This window comes from Musca vetustissima, unplaced genomic scaffold (assembly GCF_032173495.1).
Source record: "Musca vetustissima isolate MV318-11 ecotype Yass unplaced genomic scaffold, APGP_CSIRO_Mvet_v1 utg6459, whole genome shotgun sequence".
Taxonomy (NCBI): Eukaryota; Metazoa; Arthropoda; class Insecta; order Diptera; family Muscidae; genus Musca; species Musca vetustissima.
In genome coordinates this window covers 113497-132615 of record NW_026874306.1, presented here as the reverse complement: position 1 = coordinate 132615, position 19119 = coordinate 113497, and the positions used below count along the sequence as shown (strand labels likewise).

The 19119-nt window shown below is 35.7% G+C and overlaps 1 protein-coding gene across 1 annotated transcript; it reads right to left on the bottom strand.

Moving 5' to 3' along the window:
- Positions 1 to 3886: 3886 nt before the first annotated feature.
- LOC133332521 (NPC intracellular cholesterol transporter 2) lies at positions 3887 to 14557 on the bottom strand. The gene is made up of 4 exons (XM_061540925.1): positions 14487 to 14557; positions 4347 to 4454; positions 4057 to 4226; positions 3887 to 3985 (listed from the first exon to the last, which is right to left on the bottom strand). The coding sequence occupies exons 1-4, from the start codon at positions 14515 to 14517 to the stop codon at positions 3887 to 3889; spliced, it is 408 nt and encodes a 135-aa protein (XP_061396909.1). The 5' UTR covers positions 14518 to 14557.
- Positions 14558 to 19119: the final 4562 nt, after the last annotated feature.

The following is a 19119-nucleotide window of genomic DNA, read 5'->3' as shown; positions in this document are numbered from 1 at the left end:
GACCTCAACATTCGCACCCACAACTTAAGTGTTTGTGTCTGTGTCACAACGACGACACATGATGATGTTGTTTGTTGATTGTTAGTCTGTCTGTTTGTCTGTCTGTCCGTTTGTAAGTTGCTGTTGTTGTTGCTGGCGTGTATACTACCCCCTCGGAGGTTTTCTTTGGTAGTCTCAATGGCCCCCGATAGTGTGTCTCACTGTCGCTCTCTTAAGAAAAAATCAATAAATTGCGTTCAATTTAAATGTGTTCTATGCAAATTTACAACAAGAAACCCGCCGTAACACTACCGCACCGTAAACGAACCGTACCACACAGCGTAACGCACCGCACCACCCGGCACAATACAACATCAGAACGGGCGAACGAATGAACGGCACTACTCAGCACTGCATCATCGCCATCGCAATCACCATCATCCTCATCGCCAACATCAGTCGTTAAAAGGCATTACACATTTTTTGTTGTTTCTTTCCTTTTTTATTGTTGTTGTTGTTGTTTTTTTTTTTTTGAAAACTGAAACGTTTTATTTTGTTGCGAATTTATTGTTGTTGTTGCCGTTGTTGTTTATTTACGAATTATTTTTGATTTACAGCAATGCAAGTGTTTTGTTGCAAATTCAATAAACAGACTTTTCGGTTTCTTCGTATTTCTTCAGAGCTTAAAATGCGTGCCCACCGAATAAAGTGAGTGTGTTAAATTGGTTTGAGAGTGTGTCACAATGTGTGTGTTTGTGTGTCTTGTACTATTTAAGAAACCTCTTCTTCTTCTGCTGCTGTTGCTGGTTTGCCGCAATTAGATCGCCTTATTATTTGTTGTTGTTGCGATTCTTTGTTTTTTTTTATTTTGGGTTTGTTTATCTTGTATTTTTTTGGTTTGTTTTTATTGTGTTCTACTTGTCACGAACGTTAGTTGTTAGTTTATTTCGTACACTTTCGTTGTTGTCGTCGTCGCCGTTATTCTTCTTCACTTTTTTTGGGGGGTACTTGCAACCAACTAACCCGTTCAAACACGACCAATTTGTTGCTCCTGCGAAAACAAACTGATCGATCGCAATTTTCAAACGAAGCACTATTGCTGTTGCAGCCACTCGTGGTGGCATTCGTGCTGCTGTTGTTGACGTTAACGCACACGTCATCATCACTACACTGCACAATGAAAACATAAAGGCACCATTCAACCAACCAAGCAGCACACATGCACGCACACACAGAAACACACAACTGAGACGTTGACGTTCTGCCAACTGCACAACACAACGCAGCACACTCATGTAAACAAAAAGCCGGCATGAATGGTGCTGCTGCCGCCTTCGGGTGCTGATGTTTTTGTTTTGGGGAGCCACATGGTCTGCTGTTGTTGTTATTGCTGCTACGGTTCAAATTGTTGTTGATTCCCATTGCTGTCGTTGTTGTCATCGTTGTCGTTGATTGTCACTGCTATTTGCCGATTGCTGTGTTGTGTGTGGGGGGTTCTTCTTCGCTTCATCCGTTTTGTTTGTGGTGTTTGTTTGATTTTTGGAAAACAACTGTTAACAACAGAGACTAAACTCCACTGTTGTTGCGAAGTGTGGGTGTATGTGTAGAAATTTGTGTGCATTAACGTATGTGAGAATTGATGTGTAGGGTTTAAATGTTAACTTACAGTCATTTAATTTGTAGGCCATTGAAACGTTTATTTTTGAAATGTTATTTCAAAATATAAAATATTTTGAAATGTATTAAATTGCAATTAAAAAGGCCTTAGACAATTGCTTGAAAGCTTTACGAAGTGGATAATAAAAATTTGAAGAGTTGAATAAATAAGATAAGCTAAACAGCCAATATGTATCTAGGAAAATTGCATAGTGATGTACGCATTATTCCATATTGTTGGAAATCCGTACCAATAAGGAAGTAAAAATCAGCAGAGGCTTTTGGGTTCTGATTAGTTGAATTTAAATGAAAAAGTATTCAGGAAAAACGGAAGATTACATCCAAACTGGACATATATCGTTGATTTGTTATAAACACGTTCATATTGGGTTTAACAATTTTACAAATGTTGACCATGGTGGCGAAGGTAGTGGAGTAATAGGTTACTTCCCTTAAATTACTGATACATTGCTAATATTTTTAGAGAAATTCTGGTTTATATCTAAAGCGGTGCAGGGTGTCCTATATTCGATCTCGACGAAATTTTGTTCATTCCTTACTATTTTATTTTTTGGTTTACTGTCACTCTTTTCCTAAATATATAAAAATCAGAAAATTAAGGTATTAATACTAAATAAACCGGTGAGCGGAGCAGTATAGTCGGACAGGGCCGAACATATTATTCCCTACACAAATACCACTTAACTTTAAGCTTTTATGGATTTGTATTGCGAGCATAGATAATATTTCGCGATATTGGCACTCTCTTGACCAATTAGATTTACTGCCAGACTCACTGTGGCAGACTCCTTCTCAATTCGTTCGAAGGTGGCTGTTACTGCTCGCAATTTTCGACCCATTATTTCGATGTCAGAAATGTTCTTTCCAGATCCTCAACACGCTGCATTTATCAAATTTAGTACACAGTAGCACGAACTTCCGAAAACTTAACCCAAACCTACATCCTCACAGTAATCCTAAATCCAAGTTTCTGGATTCCAACTCTATCTGTCCACCCACTATTCAAATTGTACCAAATTTAGTACACAGTAGTACCAATTTCCAAAATTTTCGATATACAACAATCCTACACTCCAACAGTGATCCAATTTTCAGGATTCCAACTCTGTTGATTTACTCACAATTTAAATTGTACCAAATTTAGTACAAATTTCTAAAACTTTTACATATCTCAACCATACACCTCAACAGTGATCCTAACTCCAAATGTCATGATTCTAGCTCTATTGGTTCACCTAAAATTCAAATTGTACCAAATTTAGTATCATGAAGTACCCATAAGTATTAATTTCTTAAACTGAATCCTGACCCTAATCCCACACCCCTACAGTGATCCTGACTCCAAATTTCATTGTTCCCGCTCTATCGGTTCAGCCAAATCCAAACTGTACCGATTATAGTACGATTTAGTACTTTTCGTACACATAAAATAACAAAATTCCAAAACTACGTTCATATCTCAATAATACACTCCGACGGTAATGTTATTTTCAAATTTCAGGATTCCAGCTGGAATTGTATCTCCAAATTTAATTTGTACCAAATATAGTACCATATTGTACTTTTCTCACACTTGAGTAAACGCTTCCAAAAGCATCTCCTTAAATAGGCCTTACATCACAGCCCTTATTCGCATTCTAAATTTCAAGTTTTTAGCTCTATCCATTCACATGTTACGAAATTGTACCAAATTTAGTAAATTTTAGTACTTTTCACATAATTATAGTTCGAATGTCCAAAAAATCTTTTGATATTCTACAATCCATCGGTGACCCTCATTTAAAATTTAAGAGTTCTAGCTCCACCAGTTCGCCAAATACAAATACATTTAGTACTTTTTGTTCTAGTACGAATTTCCAAAAACCCAGCCTTAACTGTCACCTTTGGACCAAGAGTGACCCTCACCTAAAATTTTAAGATACTAGCTTCAGCCGTTTCGTCTGGGCGTCGATGAATCTTTAAATCAGTCAGTCCATCATTTTACTCTTTTATTAGTATAGATAGATTGTCATTGTTGGATGTCTCTTCATGGAGGCTGAATTTTCCGAAGGTGGGGGCGATCCAAGGCTGACCTACAGTCATGAACAACTCCACACTTTGTACTTCACGATATTACACCACAATTTATGTTTTTCTGATGGATGTGGATAGCCTTTCGCCCTTTCTGTTCCCATAGAAATGAAAAATCTCAAATAATTATGCTTAATTTTTTGTATATATTTGTCAACATTTATATTCCTTCGGGCATTTGTATAAAAACGGGAACTTTAAAACAAATCACATCCTGATTGTATTCGTTTTCAGCCTGCCACATCATTGTACCGCGTACCTGTAAAAGATGGAAATCAAATAAATAAATCAATATCCAAATATTCATTCCGCTGGAAATGTTTAACATACCATCGGCAGGGTATTGTTGACATGTACGACGGCATAATACGTTTTACCATCCGTATCATTTGAAATGCATTCATGATCTCCGTCACAGGGATCCGGGCTAATGTGAGCATCCGTTTTAATGGCATTAAATATCCAACGCACTTCGTGCTTCAAATATGTTGTATTATTTCCTGGGAAGAAATAAAGAACAAGTAGCGGTAAGAGAAATGGGATGGTGTTAGAGTTTTATTAGCAAGGAAAGAAGCGACGAAATTGGGTTCTAATAGTAGGACTTATTTAAATTTACTTACCATCGTCATCGAATAGCACATTGACTTTGACCGTAGTTCCACGATACATAACACATGGTATGCTATTACAGCTGGATATACTCAAATACAATATCAAATAACGTGAACCTGAAATTTAAAAGAAAATGTTTTCGGATTATAAAAGAATTCAGATGAATGTATATAAATGTGTTTTTAATACGAAAAATATATAATTCGGATGACCTTCCTGATTATCTATCCTACAAATTGGGAGAAAATCCTCTGGCGAGTATATTGGGAATGTAGTAGAATAGATTTTGGGTGACGTAGGGGGTGATAGATACCAATCAATGACTCTGATGGGCTTCAACATGGCAAAGCCTAGGCTTATCTTACCTCTCCGTGATATCGTCTGGTTAGTTAGTTATAGCTTTGGCGGATGTACTCAAGAAATACAAAGCCGATAATATTGCCTAGTAAATCAGATGATTACGCCCTGTATTATAGTTGCCATAAAATAAGAGGTGAATTTGACTGCGGATTTATGGTTAATAGGAGAATAAAAGACTTCGTCAACAGATTCACTCAACTAAATGAGCAAATTGCTATAATCCCTATAAAAGCGAAGTTCTACTCCATCAGTCTTATTTCCGCCCATTCTCCGACCAAAGACAAAAGTGAACAAACCAAAGACATATTTTACGATCGCCTAGAAACAGGATATGACCACTGTCATGTCCATGACATTAAAATTCTGCTAGGAGATTAAAAAAATCGGAAATCGGAAGGGAAAATAGTTTTGGTCCCACCGTCGGGAAATTCAGCCTCTATGAAGAAACATCTGAAACGGCATGAAGTTATTTGACTTTGCGGCAGCAAAAAAAAATAAAAACATGTTAGCAGCACCAGATAAAAGCATCTCGATATACACAAGGTCACCTAGGTATCTGCCTATCAAGCAACGAAAAATTAAACTGATCCTGTTGTGATAAACGGAAGGCATTCATCCAGTGTTTTAGACGTTCGATCAATCCGAGATGGGAATATCGATTTAGATCACTACATTGTAGCAGCTAAGATTCGAACTCATCTTATTGTCTCAGCAAAGGTGCAATCTAACATAACACGGAAACTCGACGTCGAAAAGCTGCAAACACAACAGGTAGCAGAATCACCTCAGAATCAGACTTCCTCAAAAGTCGACTTCGACTTTTTAACTTTTCAATACAAGCAGTCGACTAATCGAATAGTCGATTTACATATCCCTAATCGACATAATGGATCGGACATTGAGAGCGGTAACAGCCACTTTTGAACGAATTAAAAAGGGGTCTCCCAAACTGAGACTGGCAGTAAATGGCGAGAAGACCAGACTGATGGTATCAACGTGCAAAACGTCCAGTTGACTCGGATCAACTGCGTAACTTAAAAACTACAGCTTTGAGATAGTCAAAGGGGTCTCCCAAAGTAAGACTGACAGTAAATGGCGAGAAGACCAGACTGATGGTATCAACGTGCAAAACGTCCAGTAGACTGACAGTAAATGGCGAGAAGACCAGACTGATGATATCAACGTGCAAAACGTCCAGTAAACTCGGATAAACTGCGGAACTTGAAAACTACAGCTTTGAGATAGTCAAAGGGGTCTCCCAAAGTGAGACTGACAGTAAATGGCGAGAAGACCAGACTGATGGTATCAACGTGCAAAACGTCCAGTAGACTCGGATCAACTGCGGAACTTGAAAACTACAGCTTTGAGATAGTCAGCGAGTTTATATACCTCGGTACCGACCTAAATAAAACTGATGACATCACTTTTGAAATCCGCCAGACCAAATTCACACCCTACAAGACGCTGTACTACCCGTGCTGCTGTATGGATCCGAAGCATGGGTACTTGCGCAAGCCAAATCTACGAATTTGTCATCGAGTTCTGTTTCGTATAGAGAAACATTTCGATCGTTGTAAACGTGTGGATCACCGCATATGATCTTAATTTATTTTGTCTACTACCTTTTTTTTACATTGCTGTAAAAAATATGGTAAGAAATTGGAAGCAAAAGAGAATGTCAAAATAAGTTTTTGTAATCAACTTAAAATATATGTGTACAAATATATTATGAATCCTAGTATTTTTTGATTGATTTAATCGTCTTCTGATTCAGAGGATGTGTACAATGTGGCATTAATAAGGAATTTAGTTTTTTTTTCTGCTAGTTTTCGATAACATACTACCTATCGTATACAACTTTGAGTAGAGACAATTCGATAACGACTGCGGTGATCCGCTTGAACATTGCTATGGCGAAGTACTCGATTTCGACAGATGAGACAGCTCCGAATGATCTACGGCTCGTTCTGCGTCGAATGATGTAGGTGCTATACCATCTATACACGGACCTTGACGTAGTCAAACGCATCGAGCTGCAGTGACTATGGTGACAAATTTAAAAGCGAACCATATGATGGATCACGCAGATGGGGAAGGTCACGAATTCGATGGAAAGATCAAGTGGATGGACATATCAAAACATGGTCTTTCAAATTGGAAAAGCTTCTTAAGGTCGACTTATGGATCAAATATCCTGTCACAAGCCAGCTATGTAAGTAAGTTATATGTACAGTATTTTTCGGTTAATTGAACCTACGGTTAATTGGTTTCCACGCTTAATTGAACCACATGATGTGTCAAAAATATTTAATTTCAAAGTAAGCGGGTTCGGATAATTGGTTCCTCGGTTAATTGAACAAAAATTTGTGCAAATTTTGATGTGCAATTAACCGAAAAATACTGTAGTATGAAATTTCAAAATTAATTGTATATTAATATGAAATGAATAGATTTTCAAGATTAGCTTCATAAAGTATGGAATATTACATTGTGTGAGACGTACTAGAGGAGACTTTTATATGGATTCTATGTCATGGTTAATTTCTGCCAGAAACAATGAAATATCAAATTACAGACTCTCACTTGCTAGTTGATGGAAATTTTGGCTAGTATCTTGAAAATAAAGAAATTCTCATCAACTGGAAATATCGAATACCACAGCAAACAAATACCGAATATTAGGAATACAATTATATTTATCCAAGTAGTGTAGTGCGTTCATGATGTTATCTACCCCACAAAAAAAATATCGAAAGTCTGGTACTTGAAATTTTACGTTTTACATTTATGTCAATTACCATCGGGTATTAAATGATACTTCAATATGTCACAATAATAAATATTTGAACGAATGCTCGATATAAATTAAAAATGTTCAGACAGTTATATAGACACGTTTTAACTTAACTGATGGTTGCATTAAAAATTTGAAATTAAGTGAATAACCTCAATTTTTTAATAAAAACTTTGTTTTTTTTTAAATTGAATTGCAAGAATATTTTTTGCATTTTCTTTGCAGTTCATTTCCTCATCGATCCAGCAAGTCATTGATCTATTGGCCCAATTTCGATTTCAAATAATTTATATTTTCATTTTACGGTGTTGTTGTTTTTTTTTCTTCTATTTTGTTTTGCAATTTGTATACGGATGTTTGTTTTAATTTCTTCAAAATTTCCTTTAATTACAATTGGCACGTACATGATTTTGCTATTTTTTGTTAGAAGAACTTGTAATGATATAGGTTTTCATTTTTTTTTTTTTTTTTTTTTGCAAATATATATGTGTGTGCATGGACTCATTTATGTAGATAGGATTTGATTACTTTGTAATAGAATACAAAACACGAGTTTGAAATCCCATAAAAATAGGCGTGCGTGTAAAGAATATTTGCCATTTAATGGCCACATTTACAAACATACAAATGCCATACATTTTAAAATTAATTGAAATTGAAAGAAGCGATACAGTTTTTATACCCTCCACCATATGATGGGCAAACCAAATACCTAAAATCGATCGGGAATTTTACATGGCGCCCAAAGTGAATATTAAATTTCGATTCGTTTAAAAAATGTGTCTAGCTTGATCGAGACAGAACATTTGTTCCATAATTCGACCTTAAAAAAGATTTCCAGACGGGTCGGTCTTGTGCGCATCTCCTCCAAATTGAACCACCATGTTCCGAGATGGTGTCTTCCACTTGGTCTTTGCATCGAATTCGTGGCCTTCTCCTTGGACGTGAACCATCAGTTGACTCGCTTTTATAAGCGTTTTGAGGCATATCCATTCTTCATGTCGATGTTTGAGAATTGATGGTATAGCTCTTGGTTCATTCGACGACGATATTCACCGTCGACGTAGATCGGACCATAGATCATCCGCAGAATTTTTCTTTCAAACACCCCAAGAACTGCCTCATCTGCTTGCGCAAGTACTCATGCTTGCGATCCGTACACCAGCAGCTGCAGTTTTCAAGTTCCACAGTTGGTACGAGTCTACTGGACGTCTTGCACACTGATACCATCAGCCTGGTCTTCTCGCAATTGCAATTTCTGTTTACCTTTGCATGTCGTATTACCTTTTCCAGCAGGTTGTTAAAAAGATCACACGACAAACTTTCACCTTGTGTGAATTCTAGTACGGTATTGAAGGACTTGATCCTTTGGTCCTTTTACGACTATATCTGCTGATCTTGTGCCAGTTATAGTCATTCTGCATAGCCGTCTTAATTTAACTGGAATGCCGAATACAGACCATGTAAGCACTTCTGAGCGGATATGAGCAGTCGAATGCGGCTTTTTTTATAGTCGACGAATAGTTGGAATGTGTCAATGTATTTTTCGTGGCCCTTTTCCAGGATTTGGCGCAGAGTGAAAATCTGGTATGCAACCGCATTGGTATAGCCCGATAATGTCCTTGACTATTGACTTCAGTCGTTTACACAGTACACTGAATAGCACTTTATATGCGACACTGTGAACGGGACACAGGATGCTGAGGTTCCAATTCCATTCCATTGGGCATTAATTGCTCTAGCCAAATTGTACTAATCAGCTGGTTTTACAATCTATACCGTCATCTCTAATTTGTTCTGGGGTATCCTCCTCAACGCCACTATTTGATATCAGAAGCTTTGCAAAAATAATCCTTCCAGTTCCCTCACATGCTATCTCTATCGGTCACCAGGCTTCCATCTAAATCTCTACAGGAGGAAGTACCTACATCATAGCCTTCGGTTTGCTGTTTTACTCGTTGGTAAATTTTTTTCATATGACACCACTTTCATTTGAATAGCAACACTGTCGTCAGCGCCATCTATTGACGAACAGCTTTAGAAACCTATAACTTCTGATCAATGGCATTTCAACGAAACTTGTGTCATATAAAATTGTAAATAGTCTACTTTACTATGACCAGTAATATTTATGACCGGTATTATTTGTTAAACACAAATGTTACAGGGAGAAATTAAGGAATACCTCAATACAAAAATTTAACTATGTAGAACACAGTAGGATAATTTAAATTAGTATATAATTTTGTTTCTTTGGAATAGGACAACACTTTCTTAGCAATATTATGATTATCAATTTTTTTATTTAGTAACAAAGACTTTTTATTCCAACGAATTTTAACAGATAAAGACGAAAGCGATAATACCGATCTAACCGTGTGACTATTTTTTATGATGGTGGGAAAATCGAACACTATAATCGAAACGCTTTCGGTTTAGATTAGGCGCAACTGACAGCTGTGCGGTGATTACTTAGTCATCGTTCGTTATAAATCAAAGTCAGCCCATTAAGAAAAAAATCACGAAAATACCCACAAATAAAAAAAAACTTTGTGATTATGTATTAATCACAGATATCCAGATATGAATATTGGTTTTATTTTATTGGGGTTCTCATTACTTGTCTATATATTTTTATTATGTACCGCCACTTATTTTTTTATTTTGTTGGTTTTATTTTTGTAAATATTCTTCCACTCAACATAATCGGATATTTTTAACAAAACTCAAAACCAGGGGAAAATTCTTATCGATTGGATTATAAAGTTGAATGATTTCTTCATTTTGAAATATTTGTTGTTATTTTGTTTAGAATTTTTTTTCATTCACTTCACAATAAATAATGCGCCATAAAAAAGAAATATTTTGGTAATAAAAGAAACAAACAACAGTAACAACAATTATTGGGGGGAAAATAAATCACATCGAGAGACATGGAGGGATTTCAAATTATGCAAAAAAAAAAAAACTAAGTTAATATAAGTAACGTAATTTATGGGTAAACTTGTGTATCGACAATTAAAAATTATGTTATAAATTACAAAAAATAATACAATTTAAACTCAAAAAGAAATATGAGAAATAACTCAGTGACTCTAAATAATTTTTGGGGCGTATCCATAACCACGACCTTTCCCATAAATCAGTTTTTTTTTTTTTTTTGCAAATATAAAATATTTTTTTGCAACACAATCTCTATTTTTGCCTCAATTGCGTCACGTAGCATGTATTTACCCCCATATTTGAAAGGACCACATACTGATGATTACGTCTTTGACACATATAAATATCAAACGACAGCCAATTTTTTTTTTTTTGCTGATTAGCAATGGCAAAATTTATATAGGGGGCTTTGAGGGTCTACTACTTCTTAGAATGCTAAATTTAATACTTAAGTCATGAGCACGTCATTCGTTTTAGAAGTTATATATAGCTTAATTAAATAAAAAAGTGAAAATGATATTATGTTTACTCAGTTTAATAATACAACAACAAATAATTAGAAGAAATTAAGGAAAATGCAACTCTGTAGTGGTGTCTTATTATGTCATGTTTACATGTGTAAACACATCTTTGTTTGGTACAATAAAAATGTAGTCCATATGGAACAGCTGATATCTTGATTATCTGTCAAAACACTTATTTTTAATTTGAATTCGCCGCGCAACGCTGACAACCATACAATGCAGACAAATTAATGCTGTTTACTGTATTATTAAATTAACAATAAAGCAGCATTTTTATAAAAAAATATTATATTTATAATATTCTTGCGTTTTCTTCACCCATTTTAATGTTTATTGATACAAAATCAAAATAAAATTCACATCACAATTAATTAGCTTGAAAACAATATTGTTGATTAAATATAAGCTGATAGTTCAAGAAAATTCTTACTGTGTAACTTTCCTTGTAAGAATTTGCAAATACTCGGTGACACAGCTGTCAAATCTTCTCTCTCAATTCACTCTGTTTTATTGGACGTACAGCATTTTGTAATAATTTGTACAAAGTATTGAACGAACCTATAATCCACTGGGTTTTTAAAGAAGATTAGCTTGACGTATACGATATGGAATTCACGTTTGAAGTCGATATATTTAGTAGTTTGAACGCGCTCCTATTGTGATTCCAACCAAGGCTCATTAATAAGGTTATCCAGGGAGACCAGCTGGTTTCTCAAGTTTACTGTTAAAATCCATTATTGTGAATTGGCTTCCATTATGAAAACGAATACAAAGCCTAAATGTTTGACATTAACTGTTTTTTGCTCGCTGAATAACCTTATGAATAGATATTGCTTTATCTTAAATATTCCGAATTCTAATGTGCTTCACACCAAGACCCATTTATAAGGTCAACTAGTAAAATCAGCTGGATATCATCTGCTTCTCAAGTTTGCTTTCAAAATCCATTATTGTGAATATATTTCCATTATGGAAATGTAAACAATGTCCACATTTTTGACATGAGTCATGAGAAAAAGCAGCTGACTTTCGCTAGCTGGATAACCTTATTAATACATTTTGATTCCAACAGGACGGACTGTTGGACGACGGTCAGAAAGACAGTGCAGTGCTGCATTCAATGCAGAATTTTATTCTGTTTAAGAAGTATTTCTCTTAAGGTTTATGGGGTATTTGGGTATAAAAATATATGTGGGTTTGTTTGCCCAATTAAATAAGATAGAAATGACGCGAGTTTCAATTAATATAAAAAAAAACTTATATTTAAATTTACTTTGACAAAAATATGAAATAAGAAAGTTATCGATATGAGTTGTGTAGGTGTGAACTGCATCGCTGTCGACAGGAAATGAGATCGAGAAAGTTATCGTTTTTATGCAAATGAAAAAATGCATGTGCTTGCGCAATATCGGTTATCGTTTGTCTTTGGTAGCTGGAGGTTGTCACATATATAAAAACTAGATAATAGAGAGGATACATTTCTATTATATAGCTTTGTGCAGAGCCAAAAGTTTGTAACGTCGCGAAATATTGGTCATAGACCCACATTTAAGTATGCCGATCATATGTCGACGATCTAGACATGTGTGTCTGTCTGTTTGCCCGTCCTCTGTCCATTATAATTTGTAAACAGGCCACAGAATACCCCTATTGATTTTTAAAGGTAGGTTAATATTTAGGGGGTGAAATGGACCAAAAAAAATTTTTTTGTCTACAACTATGACCCGAACATCGCAAAATTTTGCATGGAAATGGGAATCAGGCCAGAGGAGCTAGAAGGCTTTTTGTCCCTTGACATATCCTGGGAAGAAATCTCAGTCAAAAAACCTGTCACATAGACCTAAAAACGATTGAGAATGTTGATAAAGCTGTGGACAATGTCACAGATTCTCTTCTGAGGAGCCATAAGGTTTCTTGTCCTTTTACATACCCTGGAAGGAAATCTCAGCCGGTATGGTGATCAAAAACCTGACATCTTTCAGGAAGGCTGCTAGGATAAACGTAAATCTTGGGTTCGCTATAGCGAGCGAGTCAATCGAAGGAGTAAACGAAGCGGCCAGATTTCGCAGAGTAATATCTAAAGATCCAAAATCTACAGGTAGTATTAAGCGAAGCGACGGAACGTAAATCATTAACCCACTTCCCTGGTTGTATGGACCATAACAAGGAAGTGCGGTGTGCACATTGGCATATGAGTTGAACCAAGGAAAATTTTGCATGGAGAAGGGGATCACGCTAGAGAATAAGCGTGCCTTTTTGTGATAAAGACCGGTCAATCTTTAGCAGGTCAAGTGGACCCTGGCTTTTGTGTGAAAAATGACAAATTTTGTATTCTATGGCGAATATATTTACTCCTGAGATATTGAAACCCAACTTCTTGTTTGGCTGTAATTTCAATTCTAATTTATTTATGAAATATTCTGACTTAAGAACTACATAAACTAATCTAGCTTAGCCTAATCTTATACACATAACAGCTATCAATTCTCACATTGCACGTGGGGGTTGTGTTCATTTGTCGAAATGATCGCTATGATATTTCATATGAAATTCCGGTTATGGTCCAGGACGAATCGTATAATTTCCATTGATGTTCAGATGATATTTAGGGAGTGCAATGAACCAACAACTTTAATTTCACAAAAGTCACATGAAAATCACAAAATTTACAGTCAGAAGAAAATCTGACCAAATTCTTAGACCGGCCGTTTAGATGGTGATCGGTCAATAATCCGATAGTCAAATCTAACAAAATCTAAAGTGACCACATTTTTATTTTATGGCGCAACTATTACCCTCGCCGAAACAAGATTTGGAAAATATGCCAGGGTTGGAAAGTGGAAGTGGAAATATTGCCCAGGCTGAGAATATAGAACCGCAGACAGTAAGATTTCCGTGGTAGTTATGTAGAGTATCATATGGTCGGCCCCGTTAGTCTACACTGCTCCGCTCACTGTTTTTTTTTTTTTAATATTTTTTTGAGCAGTAAATTCCAAATGAAAATTGTCAAAAAAAATCATAGAAGAATTATTCTTTGGAAAAGTAAAAGATAGATTTCATGATCAAATTCCTACCTAGCTAGGTATCTATATTTTTGTATAGTATATACTAATCTTCTGCTGCCAAAAACAAATTTTCCCACAATAGAAAATCTTAAACCCCCCAACATAAAGATTGTAATTATGGACAAATAATAAAATATCGAAATAACAACAACAAATTAATGCGGATTTTTTTACAACCACAATGTCGTTTGGTCAATAAAAAAAAGAAGCGTAGCCGTATTTTTTTATTGCCAGCCAATTAATATTTTTTTAATTGCTTTTGGCTCCCAAACAACCGAAACCGAAGCAGCCAACGAACGAACAGTAAGTCAAAGCTTATCGTGTTTGGGATTTGATTTTTTATGGGTCATTTTCTCTTTCACTTCACAAGTTTAGCGGATAAGGCGTCATATACAATATCGGGATTATAATTAGGATTGGAAATACAACAACTACAATAATTTGTTGTTTTTTTTAACTTACCACAATCTTCAAAGGGCAACGAACGGGCCATTAAAATTTTCCTATAAACGGTATTGGCATATCCGCTAACAGTTCCATTCGATATTAGCCCGCTATTGCAACAGGCAATCCAAAACGAAAGTAACAACAAAATTTTCAAATAATAAACAGATTTCATGCTCGTCAGGGTAGGTGGCGATGATGGTTAGCTTGCATAAAGACTTGTCCGGCGAATTGCAGTAGGTATTCAAATTTATACGCAAATTTTTTTGGGAGGACCGTGCAATTGATTAGAGAATTTTGATTTATGAACTGTTTTGATTTCACTGGGATTATATATATTTTGCTTGCTTTCTTTTTTCAACACTTTTTTTGCAATATTTATTTTTTTTTGTTTGTTTTTTTTTTAATTTATATTTTTTTTTTATAAAAAACTTTGCAAATAATTTTAATGCGATTTTTTGTTATTTATTTGTTTGCTTGCTCCAATTTTAAATATAGAAACGTATTGCTGCGATATTTAACAAGAATGGTCGCGAATCAACTGGCTTAACATTCAATACTGATATGGGCCAAAAACGAAATAAATGTTTCAAGTGGCTTATTGGGCTAACAGCACAGCACACCCCCGACCCGGCCCGGCCCACCTTTCTTTATATGTGATTTAGTGGCGGAGTGGTGTGGTGTTGCGGTTGCTGTTGTTGGTATTTTTTTTTTCCAACGAAGGTATGTCATTAAGTCGCGTGGTATCAATCGACGTCACCGTTTCAGCACCTAATCGCAGCTGATTTTGTTGTTCTTTCTCTGGAATGTCTTGAAGTTTTTGTTTATGTCCCCCCTCCTCGTTACTCCCAACCGCGTAGCTTCTCTGTTTTATGTTTTCTAGTCTTCGATCATTTGACTTTATTCCGATAAGTAACAGCCACTCAAGTCGGTTTTTCCGCGCAGAGATATCGAGGAACATTCATCGACATCATCAATTAAAATAACAAAATTTGCAAACCTTTTGGCAAAGTCACGTAAAGAAATCAAATCATCATTCTTGATTTAAACAAAAAAAATCGAATCGATTGTTTTCGGAAAATTTTGTTGTTAATACCCAACCGACCGCCGCCGCCGCATTTTGGTAGCATGTGAATATAGGTGATTAGTCAGTGTGTCGCCAGAATTTATATTTGATTAGTTAGTTGGTGGGAAAAGTTCCACAGTAATCTAATATAGACAGATCGCATATTTTGTTTGTATATAACAAGAACAATGGGGGAGAAGGGGCGGTGATGTAGGGTTGTTAAAAAAAAAACTGATTAGATATAGAGATTTAAAAAATCTTAAACATTTCGTAATAATTTTTTCTTTGTTGTCCATTGGGTTACAACATCAGCAATGGTGATATGACGAGAGTCAGACTACATAGGGGTAGCTCCTGACCCACCCGGACCGGATGTATGCAACCTGTTGGAGGCTATAAGTAACATTGGTGACTTAATTATTTGATACGATGCCAATGTCCAGCACTTCCACTGCGGTAGCAGTTACACCAATCCAAGAGATGAGTCCATATTTGATTTTATACTTAGATATAATCTTGGGATATACAATAGGGGCAACACAGCAACGTTCGTAAATCAAATGAGAGGCGAAGACATTGACATAATCCTCACAAACGTGGACAACTCTGGGTTTACGAACTGGAAAGTATATGAGAAATGCTCCTCTTACCATAGGATGATACTTTCCCAGATTCCTATCTCCAGAGAAAAACAGATACTTTACAGCACCATTGTCATTTGACATACCCTGGGAGGAAATCTTCGCCGGTATGGTGGTCAGAAAACCTGGCATCCTTGAGGAAGGCTGCTAGGCTAAACGTGAGTTCTGTGTTTGCGAAGCGACAGAACGTGGATCATCAACTCACTTCCCTGGTTGTATGGACCATAACGACGAAGTGCGGTATGCACATCGTCATACGGTTAGAACCAAGGAAGAGGCGAAGTTGATAGAAAACACTATAAGAAACCAAAAGCTGGTATGGACAATAAATAGCTTTCAAACCTACATCAGGTCCAGAGGGCATAATACCGGCACGCTGATGATTTTTGGGGCTTGTCTGTATTTATCGCATTTACCAAGCCTATGGAAAGAGGTAACGGCGACTTTCATCCAAAAAGGCTGGGAAGCCGAGTCATACGAATCATACTTTTTACTTAAAACTTTAGAAAAGTTACTAGACTCTGAAATTTGGAACACTATCAACCCGAATAAAATTAGCAAATCCCTGAATACCAACATCAAAGACAAATCAGTGGACACTGATTTACATGAGGTGGTCGGACATATCGAAAAGAATATGGAGACCTCCGGCTACACATTGTAGTCTTGCTAATTGATGGCAAGTTTCTGCCGACTATTTCTGATGGACACACGTCAATAGACTTTGCGTAAACCTCACGAAGACAGAAATTGTACTCTTCACTACAAATAGTAACATCCCAAATTTCATTCTCTTTAGAAGCATCCTCGACCACAAACTAACATGAGAAATGAATTTTAAAGAGGGCCTTATAGGTAAGAGTTGAGACTAAAACCAGAGATCATACACTTTATGTGACGGTTGTACTCCCCATTCTTACACATGCAATCTTGAATCTCCAACCACTGGATTTTCTGTGCAGACCAATATCAATTCTTGGATACAAAACAACGTCAAATATTATCACCCATAATCGCATCAATAAATACGTCAATATATTAATGGATAACAACAGCAACAAAATAAAAAACAAATCACAGCAAACAAATAACAACAACGATTTATATCCCCCCACGATAACCACACGAACTTTATGACACATATCAAAGTTCGATAGAAACGATGAAAAATGAAGTAAGCTATTCTATCCGATAAAAAAAATCAGATGCCTCTTTTTGGAAAGAAATTCTCTTCGCCTATGGATTTTTTTAATTATGGAATATATTTTGTGTCAAATTTTATAAGACGAATTGACATGAAAGAACATTAACAGGCCGATGAATTCATGATTCCACTCCAGTCAATAACAAAATGAAACTCGTGCTCTGGTTGCGGAAAATTTCCTTAAAGAGATTATAATTTCAATAATAAATATAATAATATGTAGAAAAATTATTTGCAAAAATAGTAATTTTATCTTTTGTAAAGAATTTATTTGAAGGACCAACAGATCAGGACCAGCAGACCTACAAGCGTGGATTTTTAAATTAATTTTTGTCAAGGACCAGCAGAATTTAAAGCGTGGATTTTTATAAGGATTTTTGTCAGGGGCAGAATTTTTGGATTGTCAGGGGCCATCTGATCTATAAGCATGGATTTTTAAAAGAATTTTTGTCAAGGACCAGCAGACCTTTAGGCGTGGATTTTTAAAATAATTTTTGTCAAGGACCAGCAGACAAATAAGCGTGAATTTTTTACTTATTTGTAAAGGACCAGCAGGCCTGTTGGAGTGGATTTAAAATCATTTTTGTCAAGGACCAGCTGACCTATAGACGTGGATTTTTTAAATCATTTTTGTCAAGGACCAGCTGACCTATAGGCGTGGAATTTTAATATAATTGTTCTCAGGACCAGCCGACCTATAGGCGTGGATTTTTGAAATAATGTTTGTCAAAGACCAGCAGACCTTTAAGCGTGGATTTTTAAAATCATTTTTGTCAAGGATTGACAGACCTATAAGCGTGGACTTTTAAAGGGTTTATGTCAATCACCAACACACCTATAAGAGTGAATTTTTAAAATAATTTATGTCAAGGACCACCTAACCTATAGGCGTGGACCTACAGACCTATAGATGTGGATTTAAAAAAATAAAATTTTGTCAGGGACCATCACACCTATAGGCGTGGATTTTAAAAAATTGTTAGGGACCATTAGACCTAAAGGCGTGGATTTAAAAAAAAATGTTGTCAAGGACCATCAGACATATAGGTGTGGTTTTTTAAAATATTTTTTGTCTGGGACCATCAGACCTATAGGCGTAGATTTAAAAAAAAATTTTGTCAAGGACCATCAGAACTATAGGTGTGGTTTTTTAAAATATTTTTTGTCAAGGACCAGCTCACCTATAAGCCTGGATTTTTAAAAGAATTTTGGTCAAGGACCAGCTGACCTATAAGCGTAGATTTTTAAAATAATTTTTGTCAAGGACCAGCAGACCTATAAGTATGGATTTTTAAAATAATTTTTGTCAAGGACCAGCAGACCTATAAGTATGGATTGTTAAACGAAGTTTTTCGAGGACCACAAGACCTATAAGCGTGCCTTTTATTTTCCTTGAGAGTTGGCAGACTTATAAAAGTGGATTTATTTTTATAAATTTTACCTACCTATTTCAAAATACTTGCAGCTTTTTATTATGTTAACTTTTATATATATATATAAACAAAAATTGTATTTTTTCTGTACATACAATGCCATTGTATTAGGGAATGCAATTTATTTTTTTATAATATCAAATAAACAAGTTTTTGTTTAACATAATACAATCCAAGATAAATAAATAAAAAGTATATATTAATAAATTATAATAAAAACATGTCACCATTTATATCTTCATATTTGCTGGATAACATGATTGATGGATGTGTCTGCTGTCAGTCTGCATTTCACCACTTTTGGGGT